Source organism: Haliaeetus albicilla, chromosome 1 (genome assembly GCF_947461875.1).
Source record: "Haliaeetus albicilla chromosome 1, bHalAlb1.1, whole genome shotgun sequence".
NCBI lineage: Eukaryota > Metazoa > Chordata > Aves > Accipitriformes > Accipitridae > Haliaeetus > Haliaeetus albicilla.
In genome coordinates, this window is record NC_091483.1 from 57,851,458 (window position 1) to 57,873,086 (window position 21,629).

Below are 21,629 nucleotides of genomic sequence, written 5' to 3' on the forward strand. Positions count from 1 at the left end.
ACTGATTTCTGGGAACTCTGTTGGTATGTTTCAAAAATAGTTTATGTGTTAGAGGAGCTGTCTCAAAAGAGAGTTGACAGCAGAAAGAGATGGGTTCTGCAGAGGTGGGGCAGTGCCTCCTCCTGCATCAGCCTCCCTATAACCACAAAAGGTTTGCGCCTGCGCCAATGTGAGACTACACTCAGGTCAGCTGTCTCTGACTTACTGCCTTTTGCCCAAAACCACCCACTATGCTGCCTAGGGGAAAGGAGGACAAAGACCCAGCAAGGCCTCTCTATTATCCAGGTCAGCCAGTCCTGGTGGAACTGCCCACTGTGGGGCAAGTGCCCCTAACCCTAAAGACCCACCGTAACCTTTATGCCTGGGTGGCTACAGATGTCCATGGGAAAGAACATACAATCAGGTGGATCATTCCTTTTTAGTGACTGGTTTGTCAGACTGAGTTCTGTTTTGTTTTTCCCTTCTGGGGTCCAATCTGGAAGATGAAGGAGAAACCAATAGAAGGGTCTGAGATGGATATTAATTCCAAGTGTTTTGATAACTTGCGTGGTTACTACCTTGTTGTATCTTGTAACATGTATCTGTTATCACCGCGAGCACTGTTTTGGAAGACCCTTTTCCTCACCCTTGCTACCTCAGGAGGGTCACCAAACCTCGCTTGGGAAATAATTCAAGGTTTTATTAGGCTGTGGGGACATCAGGACCAAGGTTTATGTGTCTCCTTACCTCGAGCAGCTGAGGAAGGATTGAGGTTTTTTATGATACCAGTGGATTTGTCATTTATCTTTAAAATGAGAAATGCTGTCTCTCCAGTATACATGACAGTGCACTGGATAGATAAACAAATACTGGTAAAATGGAAGGATCTCCCAACAATTAGTGATCCTGTGTATCAAGAGTGGAAAACTCCCCCCAGTATGAAGCAAGATTTATCACTATATCACAGTGCTTGTGAATTTAAAATCCCAACCCTTGATGTTACTTTCTTATCCCTAATAGGTGGGTCGAATCCCCTAATCACTTCAAGCCATGGATCTTTACCAAAGGCTAACTTGACCTTTAAGAAGGTTGGGGGCACTCGACCATGCAGACACTACCCTTGGGATCCCATGTTTGATCCCCTAACCAGACCTGATTTTTATGAAGCCAACTATATGGTACAATGGAATCCCAGTTGGTGTATACAGCTTCCAAATACAACAAATGTATCTTCAAGAAATGGCCACAATATTATGTGGGCCTGGTCTCAGTCTACTTTTGGACAAACTTTTGTGGATCCCAAATTTGACCCACCTATTAGAACCTCAGAAAGCCCCTTTTTTAATTGTAGCAGAATACTTACATGTAAAACAGGACCTGGAAACCCTCCTGAGACTTGGTTCATAGCTGGAATCAGAACTTTAATTTGTGACATCTGTACTTGCTGGGGCTACCCTTCTGAGTGCTGGAAACATAAAGATAAATCTTGCAATACAACTGACCTCACCCGAGGAGTTGATTGCGGGCTGCCCCACACCCACTATCCCATAAAGGGGACAGCCCTGAATACTAAGCCGCAAGTCGTTACATTAAATACCACTGATAACTACAATTGCAAAACAAGCATATATCCAGCTCCATTAGGGTTAGCATGGGGATGTTCTGATGGGAAATTCTACTCCTATTTAACATTAGAATATCATGCAGGATTAAAATGTGGAGTGGGGATCCCTTCATTATGTCCCTCAAGAGTATTCAAATTCTCCGCCCCTGCAAAAAGAGCATGTCAAGAGGCAGAACCACCTAAAGAACAACCCGGATGGGCAGTACATGGAGTCAGTATACCAGATTACTATACTGCTGGGCAAACACTTAATGTTCGAAAACATATTTATTCCATATGTAACCCTCAAAAGACATCAGTTTGTCTTAGAAAACATTACCTGGCAACTACATTTATTAAGTAATTGGACTAGGTATGCTTTTGGAGAATTAAACTTAAAAGTTCAACAAGTGTCCAAGATGACCCTACAAAATAGGTTGGCTTTAGACATGTTATTGTTAAAGGAACAGGGTGTATGTGGAATGTTAAACCTCACCGAGGGGGAATGCTGTGTTGCCATTCATAATGCCACAACCTCTATTGAAGAGGCCCGGGCAAAGATGAAAGAGATTGCTGATCAAACAGCTGAATTATTTCAATCAATGGAGCCAAAAGACTGGTTTGACGGACATTCCCCTGGATCATGGATCACATCTATTTTGGAATCTTTAGGACTCACGGGGTGGGGGAAATGGATAGCACAAATTGGACTTATGATATTAGTTGGCTTTATGTTTTTAATGATAGGCATTGGCGTGATATGATGTATGATTACTCATCTGCTTTCCTCAGTGTCTTCTCTATCTTCTCCTTCTATCTGATATGTGAGAATCACCACCCAGGAAGAAGATTCAGACCTTTTGACAACAACTGTTTAAGCCACAGGGTGCTGTCATGGATTGATTTCTGGGAACTCTGTTGGTGTATTTCAAAAATAGTTTATGTGTTAGAGGAGCTGTCTCAAAAGAGAGTTGACAGCAGAAAGAGATGGGTTCTGCAGAGGCGGGGCAGTGCCTCCTCCTGCATCAGCCTCCCTATAACCACAAAAGGTTTGCGCCTGCGCCAATGTGAGACTACACTCAGGTCATAAACAAGACAACGACCCAAGTACCCCAGACCCATTTCTGGAACTCTTGAGAACTTTCTAGACGAACAACTGCGCACACTCAACAATGCTTCTCCTTTGGGAGGGACACCGATAACCAGAGACTATATAAGATGAAAAGGGACTCTGGGCAGAGTGTGCCCACCACTGATCACATCTGAAACCAGACCTGCAAGACGTCACTGGATCCTAGGGTAGTGATCTCTCTCCCTTTTTCTCCTTTCTCTCTATCTTGCTCTTTCTTCTTTTCACAGCATCTACCTCACTTAATATACATAGTTGTATGTTGTAGTTACTTGAATAGTTCACCCATAGAGTTATGTATTACAAAGTTTGAATACTGAATTAAGATTACAGCAGGTAAACTTTAGCCCCCCCGCTCCTCCTTTCCTTCTGACTTACCTGGCAGGCAGCAATAACAAGAGTTCTGGCCGATACATATATACTTTGTTGCTGTTTTCACTCAATAAATAATTTGATTGGTTGGTCAGCGTGGATTCACCTTAATTTACTCTGAGCGGATTTTGAACTTAGAGGACCTCCTGCACTACCCAGGGTAGCTTGCTGATCAGGTCATGACACCCCAGTAACATTTTTAATTGATACCAGTGCTCAGATGTTGGCACTCTGGGCAGATGTTGGTAACCGCAACGGAATAGTTGCAGATAAAAAGCAGGTATGGGTCACAGGTGTTTTCAGAAGCTCCCAACCACAGCAAACAGCTGAAGTTAAATGCTGGCTGCCAGGGGATTTGTCCCCCATTGATGTGACTATGATACTAGGTCCTCTACCCACCAGTATTCTAGGACTCAACCTCTTAAAGGGCTGGGTGTGGGTAGACTCTTAAGGAAAGAGAATGGAAATTCAGGTCTCCCATGATCTCCAGGAGGCCTTTGCAGTTGGTGCTGATTCTTCGTCCATCCAAGATTGTCAATGTCAAACCTTACACTTTGTCATTGGGAGCAAGGGATCACTTCAGTGATAAGTGAGTTATGAGAATGGGATAGTTATTCCTACACACCCACCCTATAATTCCTCAGTATGGCTGGTCTACAAGCCAAATGGGAAGTTGTGATTGATAATTTACTATTGACGCTTGAACGCCAGTACTGGCCTGTTAACGGCTGTAGTCCCCAATATAGCAGAATTACTTGCAAGCGTACAAGAACGGGGTCACCAGATTTTAGCAACCATTGATGTGAAAGACATGTTTTTTATGTTTCCCTTGCAGGAAGCAGATAGGGTCCACTTTGCCTTTATCTGCGAAGGTGTACAATATACATTTACATGACTTCCCTGAGGCTATTGCCGCTCGCCAACCATCACTCACTGTGCATTAGCCCAGGAACTAAACCAGATAACTCCTAAACATGGAGTAAGAGTATACCAATATATCAATGATATGCTAATTGGAGGACCAGACTCCACTGCAGTGGGGCAAACCAGACAGAAATCATTACCCACTTAGAGAATTTAGGGCTCCAGATTGCTGCCGAAAAGTAGCAACACCCATCACCTGAAGTAAAATTTTTAGGTATCTGGTGGAAAGGAGAGACTGTGTGTGTACCTCCCAAAACCTTGTACACCCTTGAACAAGTGAAAAATGCCTGAAAATAAAAAAGAATTGCAGCATGCCCTAGGCTTGCTAGTGTTCTAGAGAAAACACATCCCTGACTTTTGTATCATAGCTCACCCTTTATGTGATTTAACCCATAAAAGAACTGCTTGGGACTGGACACCCATCCATGAAGAGGCTCTGAAGTTATTAATATTTGAAGCAGGAATTTACCAGCCCCTAGGGCCTATACATCCCATAGACCTGCTCCACATAAAATGGGGTTTCGCAGTTCATGGGTTATCTATCCATATATGGAAGCGTGGACCTGAAGGTCCTACTTGTCCTATAGGGTTTTTCTCATGTAGCTTTAAGGACGCTGAAAAACAGTACTCAGTTTGGGAGAAAGGACTCTTTGTGGTTAACCTAGCCTTACGGGAAGCCAAGGGAATGATAAGGCAGCAGCCCATCATCTTGCAAGTGCCCTTTAAGATCCTGAAAGCAATATTGGCTGGAACTCCTTCCCACGTAGGAGTAGCTCAATGAGAAACAGTAAGGAAGTGGTATACCCAGTTAGACTACTACTGTCACAATAGATAGAGGAAGGAACACCCAAAGTGCTCTAAATACAGGATCCCCCTTCTGATCATCCACATACAGAACCCCCTCCATCATACATCAAAGTGGCTCCCTCTTTTAAGCCCCATTTAATGAACGTGTGGTTCACTGATGCTTCCGCAAAAAGGGAAGGAAAGACGTGGAAGTATCGAGCAGTAGCGTTACATATTGATTCAGGAGAGCGTGTGATAACTGAGGGAGAGGGCAGTGCCCAAGCAGGGGAGTTAGTCGCTGTGTGGAGTGTAGTCATTAAGGAAGCTGAGACGACAGAACCATTATGCATTTATACTGACTCCTGTGCAGAGTTTAAAGGATGTACTGAATGGTTACTGTTTTGGGAACAAAACCAATGGAAAGTAAACCAAGTGCCGGTGTGGCAGCAAGACAAATGGGAAGAAATACTGAGAATTGCCAAGCAGAGATCTTTCTTGGTAGGGTGAGTTGCTGCACACCAGGCAGGAGATAACCTGGCTCACCTCCCAAATAACCAGGTAGATTCTTTAACACATCTAGCCAGTCTCGCCATTGATAGCGAAACAGAGAAATGAGAACATGTGCTGGAGTGGCTGCATGTGAAGCATGGCCGCTCAGTGAGTAAAGACCTGTACAAAGAGGCTATTATAGAGGATGGGCCGTTACGTGAGAATTATGCAACACCGTTATTTCTGCATGCAGTCAATGTCAAGTTCATTTGGAAAAATAAAACCCTTTAAAAGAGCAACCCCTACATTTAAGGACAAACAAAGGTTTATGGCAAACGTGGCAAATTGACTATATTGGCCCCTTCTGGGTATCAGAGGGAAAACAGTATGTGTTAGTGGGAGTTGAGGTAGTATTGGGACTAACACAAGCTGAAACTACCTAGAGCAACAGGAGAAAATACGGTGAGAAGTCTTAAAGTATGGTTTAGCTGTTTACCCAAACCCAATAACGGGAGCCATTTCACTGCTGGAGTGGTGCAAGAATGGGCTACGGGTGAGGAAATCCAGTGGGTTTTCCACACCCCTTGCAAGCTAATGGTATTGTGGAGAGAGCAAACCGACTTCTAAAACGAGCCCCAAGGCCCCATGACCCAGGATGGGCCTTGTGAGTACCTGAAGCAGTATACTGAAGCAATAGCCGGTGGGGGCCAAATGGCTCCTCCAGCTCCTGGTGTTCTGTCCCACACCTCCTTCTGTTGTTCCAGGGACAAAAGAAGGCAAAAACCCTGCATGCTCACTCCACTATGCTGGACAACTGGTATTAGTAGAACTGCCTAATGTAGGCTCAGTACCCCTTGTTCTAACCACGTCATTAAACAAATATGCATGGGTAGCAACTGATGCCCATGGGAAGGAGCATCATATCAATACCCCATGGATTGTCCCATCCTTTTAGGTGGGTCTTCATGTCCTGAAGTAAAGATGTTCCGATGTCAAGTGGCTGATCAGAATGTGTTTGCACAGTGCTTGGTTGCTGGCTTACGTCTTTGTTACTTCTGTCTTTTTGACTAGTGATGCTGTGTTGACTTCCCAGGATTCCTGAGTTGGGGGGAGGACATAGGGAGCTTGGCAGCAGACCATGTCGGAGTTCTTGTAGCAGCAGCTATGCCACACGGGAGCAAGAGGTCGCTATTTTACCTGATTAAGATGTGGTTCCTTCACCACAAAATTCAGGCAATGTTCCTTTGACACCACACAGGAGCAAGAGGTCGCTATAAACTTACTAGCCTTTTCACAAACAATAAGCACATTCTACTAATCTACGGATGCTTTAATATATTACAGGCGGAGTAGTTCTGGTCAAGAGAGCTTGAAGTTTAAGGTTAGTTTGTATGCATCCATAATAGGTAACACACCCTGCATATGGCCTGTACTAGGGTGTTTCGTAGAAATTGCATAAGCACCTCACAGGGTACACCTCAGCCTCTTGGATCGCAACCACTAGCAGCACTGCTTGACATGTCTTCCAGTCCCATCCCTCTAATCATTGTTTATCTTTGTATGTATTTTGCAGGTTATCAGAAGCCCACCGCAGGACAAGTTTTAAGTTGATGAGTGGGCCATTATCTGTATTGTTTGTTTGATTTTGTTTGTAATATTCTTAAGGTACAACAGGGAAAGATGATTTGGAGCTCCTTCTTCTTTGCCTTTCTTACCTTTGGTGCATCTGGACAAGGAGAAGGAGCCTCTAATTTAGCTTGGGAAGTGATACAAGGATTCATACATGTCTGGAATAGAACGGATCAGGGTATCTGTATTCAGATTCCTACTTCTGTCGAGCAGGGGATTAGATTTGGTTTGATACCCATGAGGCTTAATATTGGAAAATATAATATCAGCAATGGCATTATAGGATTAGTAGATGCTCCATTTGAGTACCAGTATCAAAGTGATTATACCTCCCCTGGCAGATGGTGGCAAGACAAAGCAGCCTTCTATGAGATCCCTCAGGACACAGGGTGGCCTGACTTAATAAACAAAACTTGTAAGCGATGGAGATTGGAGGTCAGTCGCGAAATCGGTATTAGTCATAGCCCGTCGTGTCCTCCGGGATTCGAGGAAGCCTATTCCAGACGATTCCCACCTTCTCCATCCTGGTGGAGAATAACAGGCTGCCCTTCCTACCACAATATATCTTGTAATCTAGTGCCCTTTTGGCCCACTTACCTGGAAATTACCCCTTTTGAATTACAATATAATGTAAGATGGGACTCGGCTTGGTGTATTCACATACCTGACGTGAAGGGACAGTATCTTTTAATGAATAACACCCACACTGCTTGGGGATGGTCAGTGAAACACATGTTAAAAAACCAACCTCTTCACTTACTAAAGAAAGAATTCATGGGCATGCCCAACCCCAGTAATGCCCATTTGTTAAACTGTACCCACATTATAGACTGTACCACAGGTGCCGGCAATCCCGTTGAAACATGGGTCAGTTTGGAAGTTAGAACTTTAATTCGAGATATGTGCACCTGTTGGGGATATCCTAATTTTGGATACCAAAACCGAGATAGCCAATGTAATCAGATCACCAATAATGTTAATATCTGGATAAAATGCGGAATTCCCATTAACCACTTCCCAAGACATAAGGTGGGAGGGGATAATGAAATACTGCAGGGAGATGCAGCTACTTGTCAGAACGCTTTGTATGCCGCCCCCGAGGGGACTGTCTGGGGGTGCTCAGATGGGAAAATGTACTCGCACTTGAACATTGTCAAACAGGCTGGATTGCGGTGTGGTTTGGGAATTCCTACTGTGTGCCCCAGGCGAATTTTTGAATATACCACACCACCTATTCAAAGAAAAAAAAGAGAATTTGATGACCCAAGTAGCACCCAGGAGTGGATTCAAAGCATTCAAAAGCCCGATTATTATACCTGGGGACAGAAGGTATTGGAAGTATTCTTTGCACCATCTGGGTATATTCAGCACCAGCGGGTGCTAGAAAACCTAACTTGGCAAGTACATGTGTTAAGTAATTGGACCCGATATGCCTTTGGGGAACTAAATCTGCAAGTACAACAAGTATCAAAAACGGCGTTAGAGAATCGTTTAGCCCTAGATATGTTATTGTTAAAAGAACAAGGTGTGTGTGGTATGTTAAACTTGACTGAATCTGAATGTTGTATTACCATTCACGACGCCACAACCTCCATTGAAGAAGCACGAGCCAAGATGAAGGAGATTGCCGACCAGACCAGGGAGTTCTTCCGTGCAATGCAACGAGATGACTGGTTTGACGGCCAGAGTCCAAACTCATGGCTACATTCCATTTTGGGATCCTTGGGACTGACGGGATGGGGGAAATGGCTTGTAAATATTGCGCTTACGATATTAATTGGACTTATATGTTTAATAGTAGGCCTTGCCATAGTAAGATGTATGATTAGCTGCTTACTATCCTCAGCTAGCTCTCTTTCTTCTCGTACTGTCCGCTATATTAAAATCACCACAGATGAAGATGATATGAACAAGAATCAAAGTCCAGCGACTGTTTGAGTCATGGGGTGGTGTGACAATCTGACAAATTACAGCCAATGTCTCAAACATTCATTAAAGAACTTTGGTGGAGAAATCAGTCTCTGTAAAAGTGCTGGAGTTGTGTGAACAGGAGAATGTGGCTGGAGGAGAAGGCCCCGCGGGGGGTGGGACCATGCTTCTCCAAAGCCACACTTCCTTATCTTAAGCAACCATGAGAAGAAGCACAACATATGTGCCAGAAGGAAAGGTCAGACAGCGGTCATGCCTGCAGGGATGGAGAAGCAACTCCCCAGTGACCCCCCCAAGCCCACCAACCCATTTCCATAGAATCCCAGGAATGTGAACTGCGCATGTTGAGACCACCAACTCATTTCTGGAGCATTCCTGAGCTCACGCTGCACTTGCTCAGTGATGCCAAGTTCCCACCTACGGTGGTAGACCCTTTAGGTATGAAAGAAGGGAGGATGAGTTCTTGGCATGCCCTCTGGAACTGGATCTCTAGATTGGCTGCACCAACGCTGGACCCAAGACCGGTGAAATCCTTTTCTTCTCCCTTTCTTCCTTTCCCTCTCTGTGTCTTTCCCCGCCCTCCTTTCCACAGTCCCTACACTTCATCCCTTTAAACATAAACCGTTGACCAAGTCTGGGACTAGGAGTGGATCCAGCTGCCCCTGGGCTCCTCTTTGAGAAGGAGTCTAGAAAGCAATGGGGTCTACTCTGAACCTCGTGACTCAATGGGGGGGGGGTCTCCTTATTTTCTTCTCTGAATTGATCCCCAAATAAGTAAGGCTTACATATGGTTAGCACATGTTGTACAGTTTACTGATATAGTTTCATGTTCCTTTTTCCATTTCTTTTTCTGTACCTCCCTTCTCCGTTCAAATGGTGGCTTAATGACGTCATGCAGGGTTCATATTGATAAGTTCACTTGTACTTTGGCAAGGTTAGCTTGGCTGAATAAATGTTGATTGTTGTTTGAACTCCCCTGGTGTCATTTCACCTCAATTCTGACAAAGGATATCCACGAACCTGAGTCACTCAAACCTTGGGATGTGACACCCAGCAGCAGCTTGGCTGCATGGAGGGGGTCTTTCCAAATCCCTCACATCTGAGGGCCTTCAGCTGCTGGGCCAGAGAGAGTGAGTAGCTGTGGACACTTCCTAAGATGTGACAGGCAAACCTTATCTCTGGGCTGCGACAATTATATAATGATACAGATATTTCACTTTGTATAAATAACCAAAGTAACTGCTGGATCTGGAATTTTATTTCAGGTCTCCTATAACCTGAGGACTGTCTTCACCTTCAGGCTCTTTGGGAGCACAGTGAAATGTTTCCAGTTCCTACATCTTTTGGACAAATGTATGAAAAAGAGTGTCTTACCCCAATTCAGAACTGGAGGGGGGGAGGAGGGTTTGGTTGGGGGGTTTTGTTTTTTTAATTTCTTACATTTCATGGAAGTTCGTTTCCTGCCTAAGTCTTGTCAAATCTTATTGAGCTGATTTCCAGTAGGACTAATCAAAGTGTGGCCTGAGAATTTGGCCTGTCAGAAATACATCACTATTTTGATATTTGAAAAAGAGAAAAATATTGCTGAAGAGAACTGTTCCCTTTTTTAATATCCATTCATGGCTGGGCAAGTATCTTTTTTCATGACATAGATAATGTTCCTCCTTGTATGCAAGCAATGAGAAAATACCCTCAGGCAAGTTGTTTTCCAAAATAATCAGCCTAGGCATTCCCCACCTGGAAAAATATTGTTATGGCACTGTGGCTTAAATCTGAGTGAGTGCTGGAATATGACTGATGTGAGCCAGTGTACCAGAAAATGTTTTTGTTTCAGACATTATACCTGGTCTCAAATCCAATCCCAGCTTTAGTGGTTTAGTTACTCAAGGGCAGACATCAAACACCTGCTCTGTCCACTCTCCCTCACTGCCAACACCATTAATTTTCCAAATGAGTCAGCACATCTCTATTTATTCTTTAATTGATTGGTAATACTGAGTTCTAATTGAGATTGTAAAATGAAAGTTGCAGATTTGATTGTCTGCTCAGAGTTCAGAGCACTTCAGCGATCAGAGCTATCAGTCTTATAAATGGTATAAGCAAATGCAAAACAACAAAGAAAAAAATCAAATTCACAGTGCTGCAAAATGAGCTAACTCATGTGCTTACTTCCTATTCAGGCTGTAATATAGGCAAGAACAAAATGTATCTGGAAGAAGAAAACAAAACAAAGTCAAGGTGAAAACAAAATCTTTCCAACTTTATTTCTGAGGTGGCTAGAGCAGCAGATTAAATGCTGCCACAGTCCAACCCATGACTGACATCCTGAAATCAAGTTAGAATTGATTTCCAGAGTCCAACACAGGAATATGTAGATATAATTTGGTGGAAATGTTACAGAAATATGTATTTAGCAAGAGGCAAGCAGCGTGGAGCATTAGCCTTCATTAGCCCTTGTGCTGGTATAAAGTTGTTTCAAAGTCCCTCTCCCTCTTGAGGACAACAGTAAATGGATGAGCACTTTTGTCTTCATTCAAGCTAATAGTATAATTGTGGAAGCAGTTCCAGTATTAAGAAAATGGGATAATAATAAAGTTTTAACTTCCCTTTTGTGAGATAGTTATGTAACATCACCTGCGCTGGCACACCGGTTTTGGCTGGCAGGAGGGCTGAATGTGCAGTTGGGGCTTGTGGCACTCCTTGAAGGAGGGAAGGCCCAGTTTCCCAGCCTTCTGAAACAGACCTCATCTGAAAAACCTGGTTTTTGTCATGCTCCAGTCTGGGTTTGAATCTCCTCGGATAAGGACAAGGAGTCTTTCCTGATTAATGAAATTATTTCATTCTTCTTGCCTCTGACTCACTCTGTTTCTGATTATTTTTTTTTTTCTGTGCCCTGTGGGTCTCAGTCCATCCAGCCCTCCTTGCCCTCCATGCAATTTTTCCTTTGTCCCTGTGTATCCTTTCTGCTGTGTGAAGTTTTTTGCACACATTTTTCACGTTGTATCACCTGCTTGCCACAACCTGAACCAAATCCTGCTCTTGACTAGTGATCAGGACCTGTTGACAGTGAAAGAAGGATTCCTTTTGACTTCATATTGTTCGTGAAGTACACTCAAAAATACTAAGCAAAACAGCATCCTGTAGGATTTAAGACAGAGCTGCAACACTGCGTTCAAGGACAGCATGCGTGAAGGACGTTATAGAGCATTTTCTTCTAACAAATATATTACATGCACTTAACATCTCTACAGATCCAACTGCTAAGTTTAAATTCACAAGCCAGTCTCTTGGTTTAATTTTATAAAAATCCATACCCTTTGATAAATGTACTAATTTTGCCAGGTGAGCCGGCAGAATTTTCTGATGCAGAATGCAGGAGAGCTAGTGCTGTACAGGCTACAGAAGTGCACGCTTCCAGCTAAACGCAAGTGTGAAATACCCTTGCGGTACATGAAGTGGGAGTACGGGGCCATTCCTTGCATGGTGGAGCTGGTACTCTCTGCAGCCTGTGGAGAGTCCATGCCAGAGCAGAAGAAAAGTGTGAGGAGGAAGGAGCAGCAGAGAGAAACCACCCTGTCCTGACAGACCACCACCCTGCGCCGCTCCTTGCCTCACTGAAGGGGCTGAATGTGGCCTGCAGTGACAGCAAGGGGGAGGGAGAGGAGTCTGGAGTCAAGGAGTGGAGTTAAGCCTGGGAAGGGGGGAGGAGAGATGTTGGGTTAATGTCTGTCTGTTTCCCACTACCTAAATCAGTAATCAAATACTTATTTTAAATGGCAATAAATTACGCTAACTTTCCCCAGATCAAGTCTTTTTTTTTTTACCTGGTATGTTAATTGGTAAAGGATCTCCCTGTCTATGTTTTGTGTTTGTGTGGTGGGGTTTTGGTAGCAGGGGAGGGGCTGCAGGGGCAGCTCCTGTGAGAAGCTGCTGGAAGCTTCCCCAGCTCCAAGTCAGACCTATCTCTGGCCAAGGCTGAGCCCGTCAGCGACAGCAGTAGCACCTTTGGGAGAATATATTTAAGAAGGGGAACCTGCAGCAGGGGAGGGGAGTGGGATGTGAGAGGAACCCCTATGCAGACACCGAGGTCAGTGAGGAAGGAGGGGAGGAGGTGCGCCAGAGGAGGGGATGCCCCCCCAGCCCGTGGTGAGACGGCAGGCTGTGTCCCCCCAGCCCATGGAGGGGAGCGGGGGAGCAGATGCCCACCTGCAGCCCGGGGAGGGGCCCACGCCGGAGCAGGTGAATACCCCCCAAGATGGCCGTGACTCCATGGGAAAGCCCACGCTGGAGCAGGCCGTGACTGAAGGACTGCAGCCCACGGGAAGGGACCCACGCTGGAGAGGCAAAGAGTGAGGAGTCCTCCCCCTGAGGAGGAAGGAGCAGCAGAGACAAGGTGTGATGAACTGACCCCAACCCCCATTCCCCGTCCCCCTGTGGTGCCGGTAGGAGGAGGTGGATAAAACCAGGAGTGGAGTTAAGCCAGGAAGGAGGGAGGGGTGGGGGAAGGTGTTTTAAGATTTGGGTTTACTTCTCATTATCCTTGTTTTGATTGGTATGAAATTAAATTGATTTTTTTTCCCCAAGTTGAGTCTGGTTTTTGCCCACGACTATAACTGATTGGTGAGTGATCCCTCCCTGTCCTTGTCTTGACCCACAAGCTTTTCTTTATATTTTCTCCTCATCCCACCGGGGGGGGGGGGGGGGGGGGGGGGGTGCGGGGAGTGAGCAAGTGGCTTCATGGTGCTTTGTTGCCAGCTGGGCTTAAACCATGGCACTTCATTTTGCCTCTGGTTTTTTTCCTATTTTCTCACCCCTTTTCAGTCCCCCCTGCTAAGTCGGGAGGAGTGAGCAAGCGGCTGGGTGGGAGCTTGGCTTCTAGCCAGGGCCAAGCCACCACAGTAATGTATTCAGGTCATTCAAAATTAAAGCACGTTATTGAATAGCTCTGATAAAAATGGAAGATGAAATTTAGCTTTAGTAGTATTAATTAATGATCAGAGCAAAAAGACAAAAAAGCCCTAATAACAATGTTGGAACTGTTCACTCCTGATGGAATTGTTCAGTATTGGATCCAAAGGAATAACTAACAAAATTTTAATAGCATATTCTGATGATTTGTGACTGACTCTATTGCAAAGAAAGTTATATTGCATCAACAGCCTGACTCTCCCAGATTATGACATCATTTCAGAATACAAATACATTTTACAGGGTGGAAGTTCCAAAATTCAGTTAAATTCAAGATTCCTACAAGCAGGTTTTCTAAACAAGGACAGCATTAGCTGTGTTTCTGATATGAGGACACCCTTGTATGGGTGTCCTGTGAGGCCTCTTTTCTCTCTGGGCCAGGCTATATGGTGAAATTGTCTCTCTTGAAATGCATCGATAGTAATGATGTGAGTCTTCTGATTCACAATGCATAGCTTGGTCAGAGCAAAAACACACTGCATAATGCAGAATATAGTGCTTCAGGGAGCGTGGCTGATAAGAGAGAAAGGGACCCAAACTACAACTAAGTCAGCAATGAACTAAAGAAAATTGCCTATGAATATTTTCTTAAACCAATTTGAATTTAAATATTTTATGTCGTTTCAGTGAAAAGATTAATTTTGCTTCAGATTGAACCAGACCCAGCATACATTTTCTTATTAAATACTGAATTAATTAAAATAAATACTGAATTTATTAAATATTTAATTAATTCTTAAATACTAGGAAGTGCCAAAATCAAGATTTTCCAGAGATGCAAAGAATTGATTTTTCCATGAATCGTTTCCTGTCAATAAAATGTCACTAGAAAACATCTGACTAGCTCTCATAATTTGGTGTGCTAATGAAAGCATACAGGCTAAACTACCATATCCATTTCTGATTCAAGGTTAGTCATTACTATCTCCAGCTGCCTATCACTATCACTATCCCTATACTGAAATTGTACCTCCTTCCCCCACACACATGCCAGTTTACCTGTGTGACTGCTGTCTCACCAGTTCTGCAAAATGATTTAGGTCAAAGATAAATGGAGGAAGCAGTCATCTGAACTGAGAGGGGGAAATGTCCACTTGGAAGGACAAAATAGAAAAGAGCATGATGTATGGGGGTAGTTAATCAGATTAGATGGGTTAGTCCATCTGATAGTGCCCCAGACCTCATCAAGTGCTGCATTCCATTTCAAAGGCCAAACATAAATTACTGAATCACTCAGGTATATTTGGATGTGTACTTATGGTCCAAATTCCAGACTGCTTAGAGGCATCCAAAAATAAACCCCCAGAGTCAGACATTCATTTAGTTTAGTGATTGCTATTCCCAAACAAATTACAAATTTGTTCCTTGCTGTATTTGGTATTGTGTCTCACTTGAGAGTGAAAGTCTTTAAGTAGAAAAGAGAAAGAAAAAAAAAATCCCCCAAATCCCGTAAGAACGGAATTTCAAGTAAAGAAATACTGCTCTGTGACAGAAAAAGATGTTGAAGTTAGGCTCAGTGAATTAATGTAGTATCAGAGTGACTGTTTAGGAAGCACTTAAAGACAGCCCAAGTAAATGGCAGCTGTGACTGTATCGGACAGCAGACTGATCCTGTTAACATTTTCAGAAATTAAAGGCACTATCTATATCCAAAGCACACCACAAAATGCAAAGGGACAGGGTCACTGTAACCATATAATATTTCAATATGGCTAACCAAACAGCACCTCTGCTGTGTTTGAGACTCATGATTTTGAGCCCAGTATTTGGGGTCACCAGTGGCCGTGGGGTTAATGGGAGAACCAAGCCAGCCCTGTGCCAGCCATTCATCATAATACTCCTACGAAGGGAAATTAATCACCTTGGATGGTTTGGGTGCCAAGGGAGAGGATGGGACAGGACATGGCTGCAGACTGAGACCTTTTCAGGGACTCCAGGGAAGCTACCACATTGCACACAAGAAGGTACGTGTGGCCCAGGCCCCAGCAGGGACGTAAAAATGGGGTCTAAGAAGGGTAGCAGAGGTGAAAGCCCCCTTTGGGAAATCTATATGTACCAGCAGATATATGTCCCTTGTCAACACACATTTGATCATAGCCATGCAGTTTTTGTGGTGAACAGAGAGGTAGGGCATTATTCATCTGTTAGGGCATTACTCCTCTATTACACGAGTGCTTCCCCAACTGTCACAAAAACTCTTAAATTGGTTTCCCGGTTGAGTCCTTGGAAGCCCTGTCTGACACAGGAACTGAGTAACACACGAACAAGAAGCTGCTTTAATTTTTCCTCTAATTTTAATATTTGGTTTAAAATGCATCTTTTCAGTGCAAATGAAGGCTGTCAGGTGGCTTTCAAATATGCTTGCTAAAAACACACGTGTAAATTAAATGAAAAAAAAAAATCCACCTTCCACCAATAATGAACCCATCAAGAAGTGTAACACTGCACACAGAAATAGGGTCCCATTATGCAAATGCATTGCAGAGGATCTTAATAGATGGGAACCCCTCTGTCTCAGTCTATGTAATTAAAATGTACTGCATATAATTAAAATTAATGTAATTAAAACAGTCTCAGCACCAAGTTCAATTATGTCACTCAAGTGTTGCCTCTAGACACACCAGAATCGGCACATCAGTAATGTGGAGAAGATAATCCCTGTATTCCTTTAGATTAATAAACAGCTGGGACCAAAAGAGGGTAAAAGGGTAAAAAAAGCAACACCAAAATTATGATTTTCTTCAAAAAAAACCAAAAATGGTGCTTTTTCTCTTAAGAGAAACTTGTAACATCACAGAGATCTCTGGTTTAATGCATGTATAAAAATAACGAGCAGATTAAACATCTGATAGGGCAAAACCCAACAGTTTAATCCTCTAACAGTTCTGTATTATTAATAAAGACAATAAACTACTATTCCAACAATTAGTCTTGTGAATAGAAAAGCTAGCAAAACCTATGGCTTTATGATCCATAGGCAGACAGACCTCAGTACCACCAGCTTTACACCGCTGCTGTTCTCAGCTCCCACCCACGTCCCCTACCTGTCTCACTCCTTGCCTGGGCAAAAAGCCCACGTAGCCCAGGGCTGTAGGTGCCCTGCCAGCCTGCCAGCCACCTCCTCCCTCCTGCAACGTCACCCAGCACCTGCTGGCACCAGCAAGTGGACAAATGTTCAAGGGGAACATTTGGGATGCGAGACATAAACCCCCAAGCTCTCCAGCCTTCTTTCCAAGGGGGTTAAGTCATCCACCAGACTAAGGGATGCAGGGGCAAACCGATACCATGGTTCTATAAGCACTTTTCCTTTGGAAAAAAGGCTAAGAACACAAAGTGGCAAGCAGAAAGTTTGTGTTTGTGGGAGTTTTCTGGGGGGGGAAACAAACCCCGCAATCTTTTGTTTTACAGCATAAACAACAGGTTAATAGGACACATAGGGATATAATGACAATTGCAGATGTTTCACATTTCAGAGGAAATGGTAAATGGATGATCCTGGTCTTAATAAAATCTTGATAATATCTTCATAAAATATTCCTGAAGTGGTTACTATATATCAGCATTGCAAATGTCATCTTTGACATTGTCTAAAAAGTTTCTGAGATTGGAAAGTGATGCTGTAAGAATACCCAAGTTTTTGCAGAAATAATGCTGATCCTGAAGGTCCCAATACAAGTCCTGACCCTGAAATCATCTTTGAAACAAGGTGAAAGTTAGGTACTAGACTCTTAGCAGTCATGAAAGACTGTATCTTATTAGCCCCTCGAACACCATCAATTTACACAGATCCTATACTTGGATTACAGTGATAACCCTTAACATTTCTACAGTCTTTTACATATTCAAAGCCTTTTGCAGTTTTTTCCTTGTGTGTGGCAATAGTATTGCTCTCCATCCATCTTTGAGGCTCCTGTGTAATACCTTCTATCTACAAGATAACTGGAAATGGATTAATAGGATAAGGCTGAACCTTATCAAGACTAAAACAATATTTCAGCTCAGCAGTGCTGCCCTCTTGTCGTGATAAGATGAATGCATTCCTGAGTGTGAAATGAAACAATTTCCCAGGAGAGCACATCATTTCACAGCTATTTTGCCTCATGTTTTATATCTGGAAATTATCTTAAATTACTAATATAGCCTAGTAATAACAAAGGCTCCAAGTTTCACAGAGCAATAGAAATGCAATGTATAGAATGTCTGGTCTTCTTTTTGCTCTAAACGTATATGCATTTCCATGTATTGTTTGTTTTTCCTTGGGGGTGGGGGGAAGTAGTAGCAGGGAGAAAAAAAAAAAAAGTAGGGTAGCAACAGGCTACAGGATATTTATATAGCTTAGTTGGTTTTGAATGGCTAAACCTGAAGAATTTCACAACATAAACTTAAGAAATGGAGTTAGGCAATCCCAGATCCATTAGCAGTTATTTTGCAGAGCTTGAAGAGGGTGAGGTACCAGATGACACAGACTTCTCTCTACACAGAATTGTGAGGTGGAAGCTGAGAAACCATCAACCAGTATATAACCTCAGTCCAGGAATGGACAGCCAAACCAGCTGAAAGAGTTGTGAAGAGGACAAAGAGAGGAAGAAGAGTGCAGATGGGTTTGCCAGAAATAAAACATGTCAAATCAATTTTCCCAGTTACCTTTTTCCCCAGTAGTAAATCTTCTCTCCCGAAACTAGTAAGATTTTGACACTTTCTCACATGACATTCTTACAATCAGGCTAGGGAAGCCTGGACCAGACAAAACTATTACAGATTGCAAGAATGGCTGGAAAACTGTTAGCAGAGAGTGAATATCACTAGTTCATGGTCAAAATGGAAAGAAATATTAAATGTGGTTTTGTAGGGTTCTTCATTTTGTCTTAATTAATATAGTGATGTTATTTAATATATTTATTAAAGACCTGAATGGTAGAAGAGAGATTATTCTCACTAAATCAGTAGGTGATACCACGCTGGAATATACCACTGCTACATTAGAGAGCAGCATTCAAATATAATACCATCTTGACAAATAGGGAAACAGACTGAAAAAAGTAATACAGTTCAGCAGGGAAGAGTGAACATGTAGAGCCAAGAATAATCAATTGCATGACACAGGATCAGGAAAGATTGCCTAGACAGCAGTTCTGCAGAAAAGATATGCAGTTTATAATGGATTACAAGAGGAACATGAGCCAATGTTGTCACTCATTGCAAAAAGGCAAACTTCCATACTAGAACAAGCACACAAAGGTACAGCCTGCCAGACACATAAATTTGTTTGTTGTAAAGCACATTATAGTGCATTTGTGAACTGTACTTCTATCCTCTAAGATTTTGTGTGAAAAGAAAAAAATTTTACCCCTTTTAATCACAACAGATAAAATAAAAATAGCATACGCGTGTAAAAGACGTGGATTATTTTCTGGCTCACGCAGCATCAATGGATTTACTCACAAAAGCTCAAAAAAACCTGCTACAGATAATATGTTGAAAATTGTAAAATGTTCCCATTGACTTCCATATCTGATTAAATTTGCATAGTTGGATATTTTAAAACTCAATTTTCCTGATATGGTTTATACAGAATTCATTAAAAAGCCAGGAAATAAAATAAAAACAATAATTGTGATTGTCTCCTCCCAGCCACTTTAGGAGTAACTTCTCAAAGTATTATTGCACTTCAATTAGAAATGCATAGAATACGGATTAGTTTAAAAGAGTGGAATATATAAGCCATCCATAAGACTAATTAGAAGTTCTGTTATTAGTTCCTGATAATAAGCAACATGTGAAAAAATGCATTTCATGCACTGTATGCATCACTATGCAAAAGAGATTGATTGAAAAGCGTAGGAAAAGCTTCTTCATTTTTTTTCTATTCTTTGTCTTAGAAACAAAAAGAGAAATAAACACTTTCTGCTATGGGAATGACAGATAGTATCTTTACTACAAAATGTGTCAATCAAAGGCAGAGTCTTTAAGTTCTTGACAGTAGTTACTCAGCTAACCATTTCAAACACTAAATCCGAACTCCCCTAAAGCACAGGTGGTTTATGGACATTCAGTTCATCAGTTCAGCAAAACACTGTCACTAATAGAGGCTGAAAAATGTTGTTAGTAAGCAAAATATATTTCTTCTGCAACCCTGATTGTTCATCATCATAATCTACAGATACGAATGGTGTGAACTGCACAGAACAGAAGGCCAGGGAGTGAACCCTGAGGAACATCAGCCAATTATCATTATGCTTAATGTGTATTTATTTAATTGATATGGTAGAGACAATACATTGGAGCAATAAATCACATCCTAAATCGTTATTTATGAAAATCTGTGAACAGAAGGAACTAAAGTGGAAAAACACCTCCCAGAATAGGAACCAATCTGTTGGCAGGATGCAGTCACTAAAGCAAACTCAGAAATTCTGCTCGTCCATGAGGTGCACCCATTACATATAGTAATAATGGGTCAAAAACATGTAATTGCTCACAGTGTGGCTTTTCTTTAGATCAAATTATGCCTGTGCTTGCTGAGGATGAAAGAGGAAGAAATAAAGCATAAAGAAAATCCCCTCTTTGCCCAGAGGCTTACATTCCCAGAGTTACCATGTAAGACAAATCAACAATACAGCCATCTTCTTTTACAGAATGGAAAGAAAGATTATGTCTTCTTCTGTACAGAAGACATGCCTTATGATCCCAGATCAATGCAGAACAAGTCAGAAGCACTGGAGTGAAACTCATGCATCAAAGTGGTCATGGATGTAAAAAGAGTCTAGGGTTAAGCACAGAGACTCCAGGTGTGTTAACACCTTCATATGAACAAGCAGGTCCAGAACAGACAAACAACTCTGAGCCCTCCCAGCAGAGCCTTTTATCTCACCACCTATGCTGGAACCTCCTGAAGTTGCAACGGTGCAATTTAAACCTCATGCCAGATGGAAGATGAACATACCTGCTGTAATTAGCCACAAGGGAACGAGACCTGAAACGGAACTTGGCAAACAGCCTGACCCTGGCATCTCAAGATACCCAGCTCACAAATCAGAGACTTAAAAGGGCAAACTGGTGACAGAACACATACAGCTATGTGCTGGTACCAGGGAAAGCAAAGTTCTCAGCAGCTTCCTCCAACAAGGGGAAAGGGAGACATCCTACTTAGGAATTAGGTCCTCCTCTTCTTCTAGCAGGTAACAATAAGCCGCTCATTTCTGACAGTAGGCATAGACCAGAGACGCTTCACTCACTGGGTGCATTCTCAGCCTCTGGGCATGTAGTGCCTGGAAGAGGAAGCAACAGAGAAGCATCCTCCTCCTACCTATACACTGGCAATGGTGAGACAGGGCTACAGAGGTAGCTTTATGCAGGGTCAGCTTCTGCAGCTGCATGCCTGCATGATTTGCATCTCTTGGTATTCCTAAGCAGAATCATGACTTCTTCATACACCATGTATGCAAAGTGCAAGTCACTCATCTCCACCTCTATCCAATATGCCAGGTGCGTTTCTTAGCAGAAAACAGAGGAGAGCAACTTAGCTATGGGCATCAGGCAGAAAGGTATCTTGTTGTATTCTCCTATTCTCTCTCTAAGTATCTGTTGTGGTTTTGAAAGATCCTTGATTCTGTTTCCTCAGGAAGAAAACAAATGATTGTGAAAGAGTCACGAGCAATTTGCTCAAAAGATATGGGAACCTGAAAGGCTTGGTGATCACCCCCAAGGTAGCATAGAGAGTCAAAGCAACTGACCAAAGGAGACTGATCTGGTCCAGTCCAGTCACTAGTTATCAAACACATAAGCTCTTTCATAAACTAATTAGGATCCACCTTAAAACCA

At 42.7% G+C, this 21,629-nt stretch overlaps 1 protein-coding gene across 1 annotated transcript; it reads left to right on the forward strand.

Moving 5' to 3' along the window:
* Window positions 1–573: 573 nt before the first annotated feature.
* LOC138685694 (uncharacterized) lies at window positions 574–9,469 on the forward strand. Its single transcript, XM_069785461.1, has 2 exons — window positions 574–675; window positions 7,810–9,469. The coding sequence occupies exons 1-2, from the start codon at window positions 576–578 to the stop codon at window positions 8,847–8,849; spliced, it is 1,140 nt and encodes a 379-aa protein (XP_069641562.1). The 5' UTR covers window positions 574–575; the 3' UTR covers window positions 8,850–9,469.
* The last annotated feature ends 12,160 nt before the right edge of the window (window positions 9,470–21,629 follow it).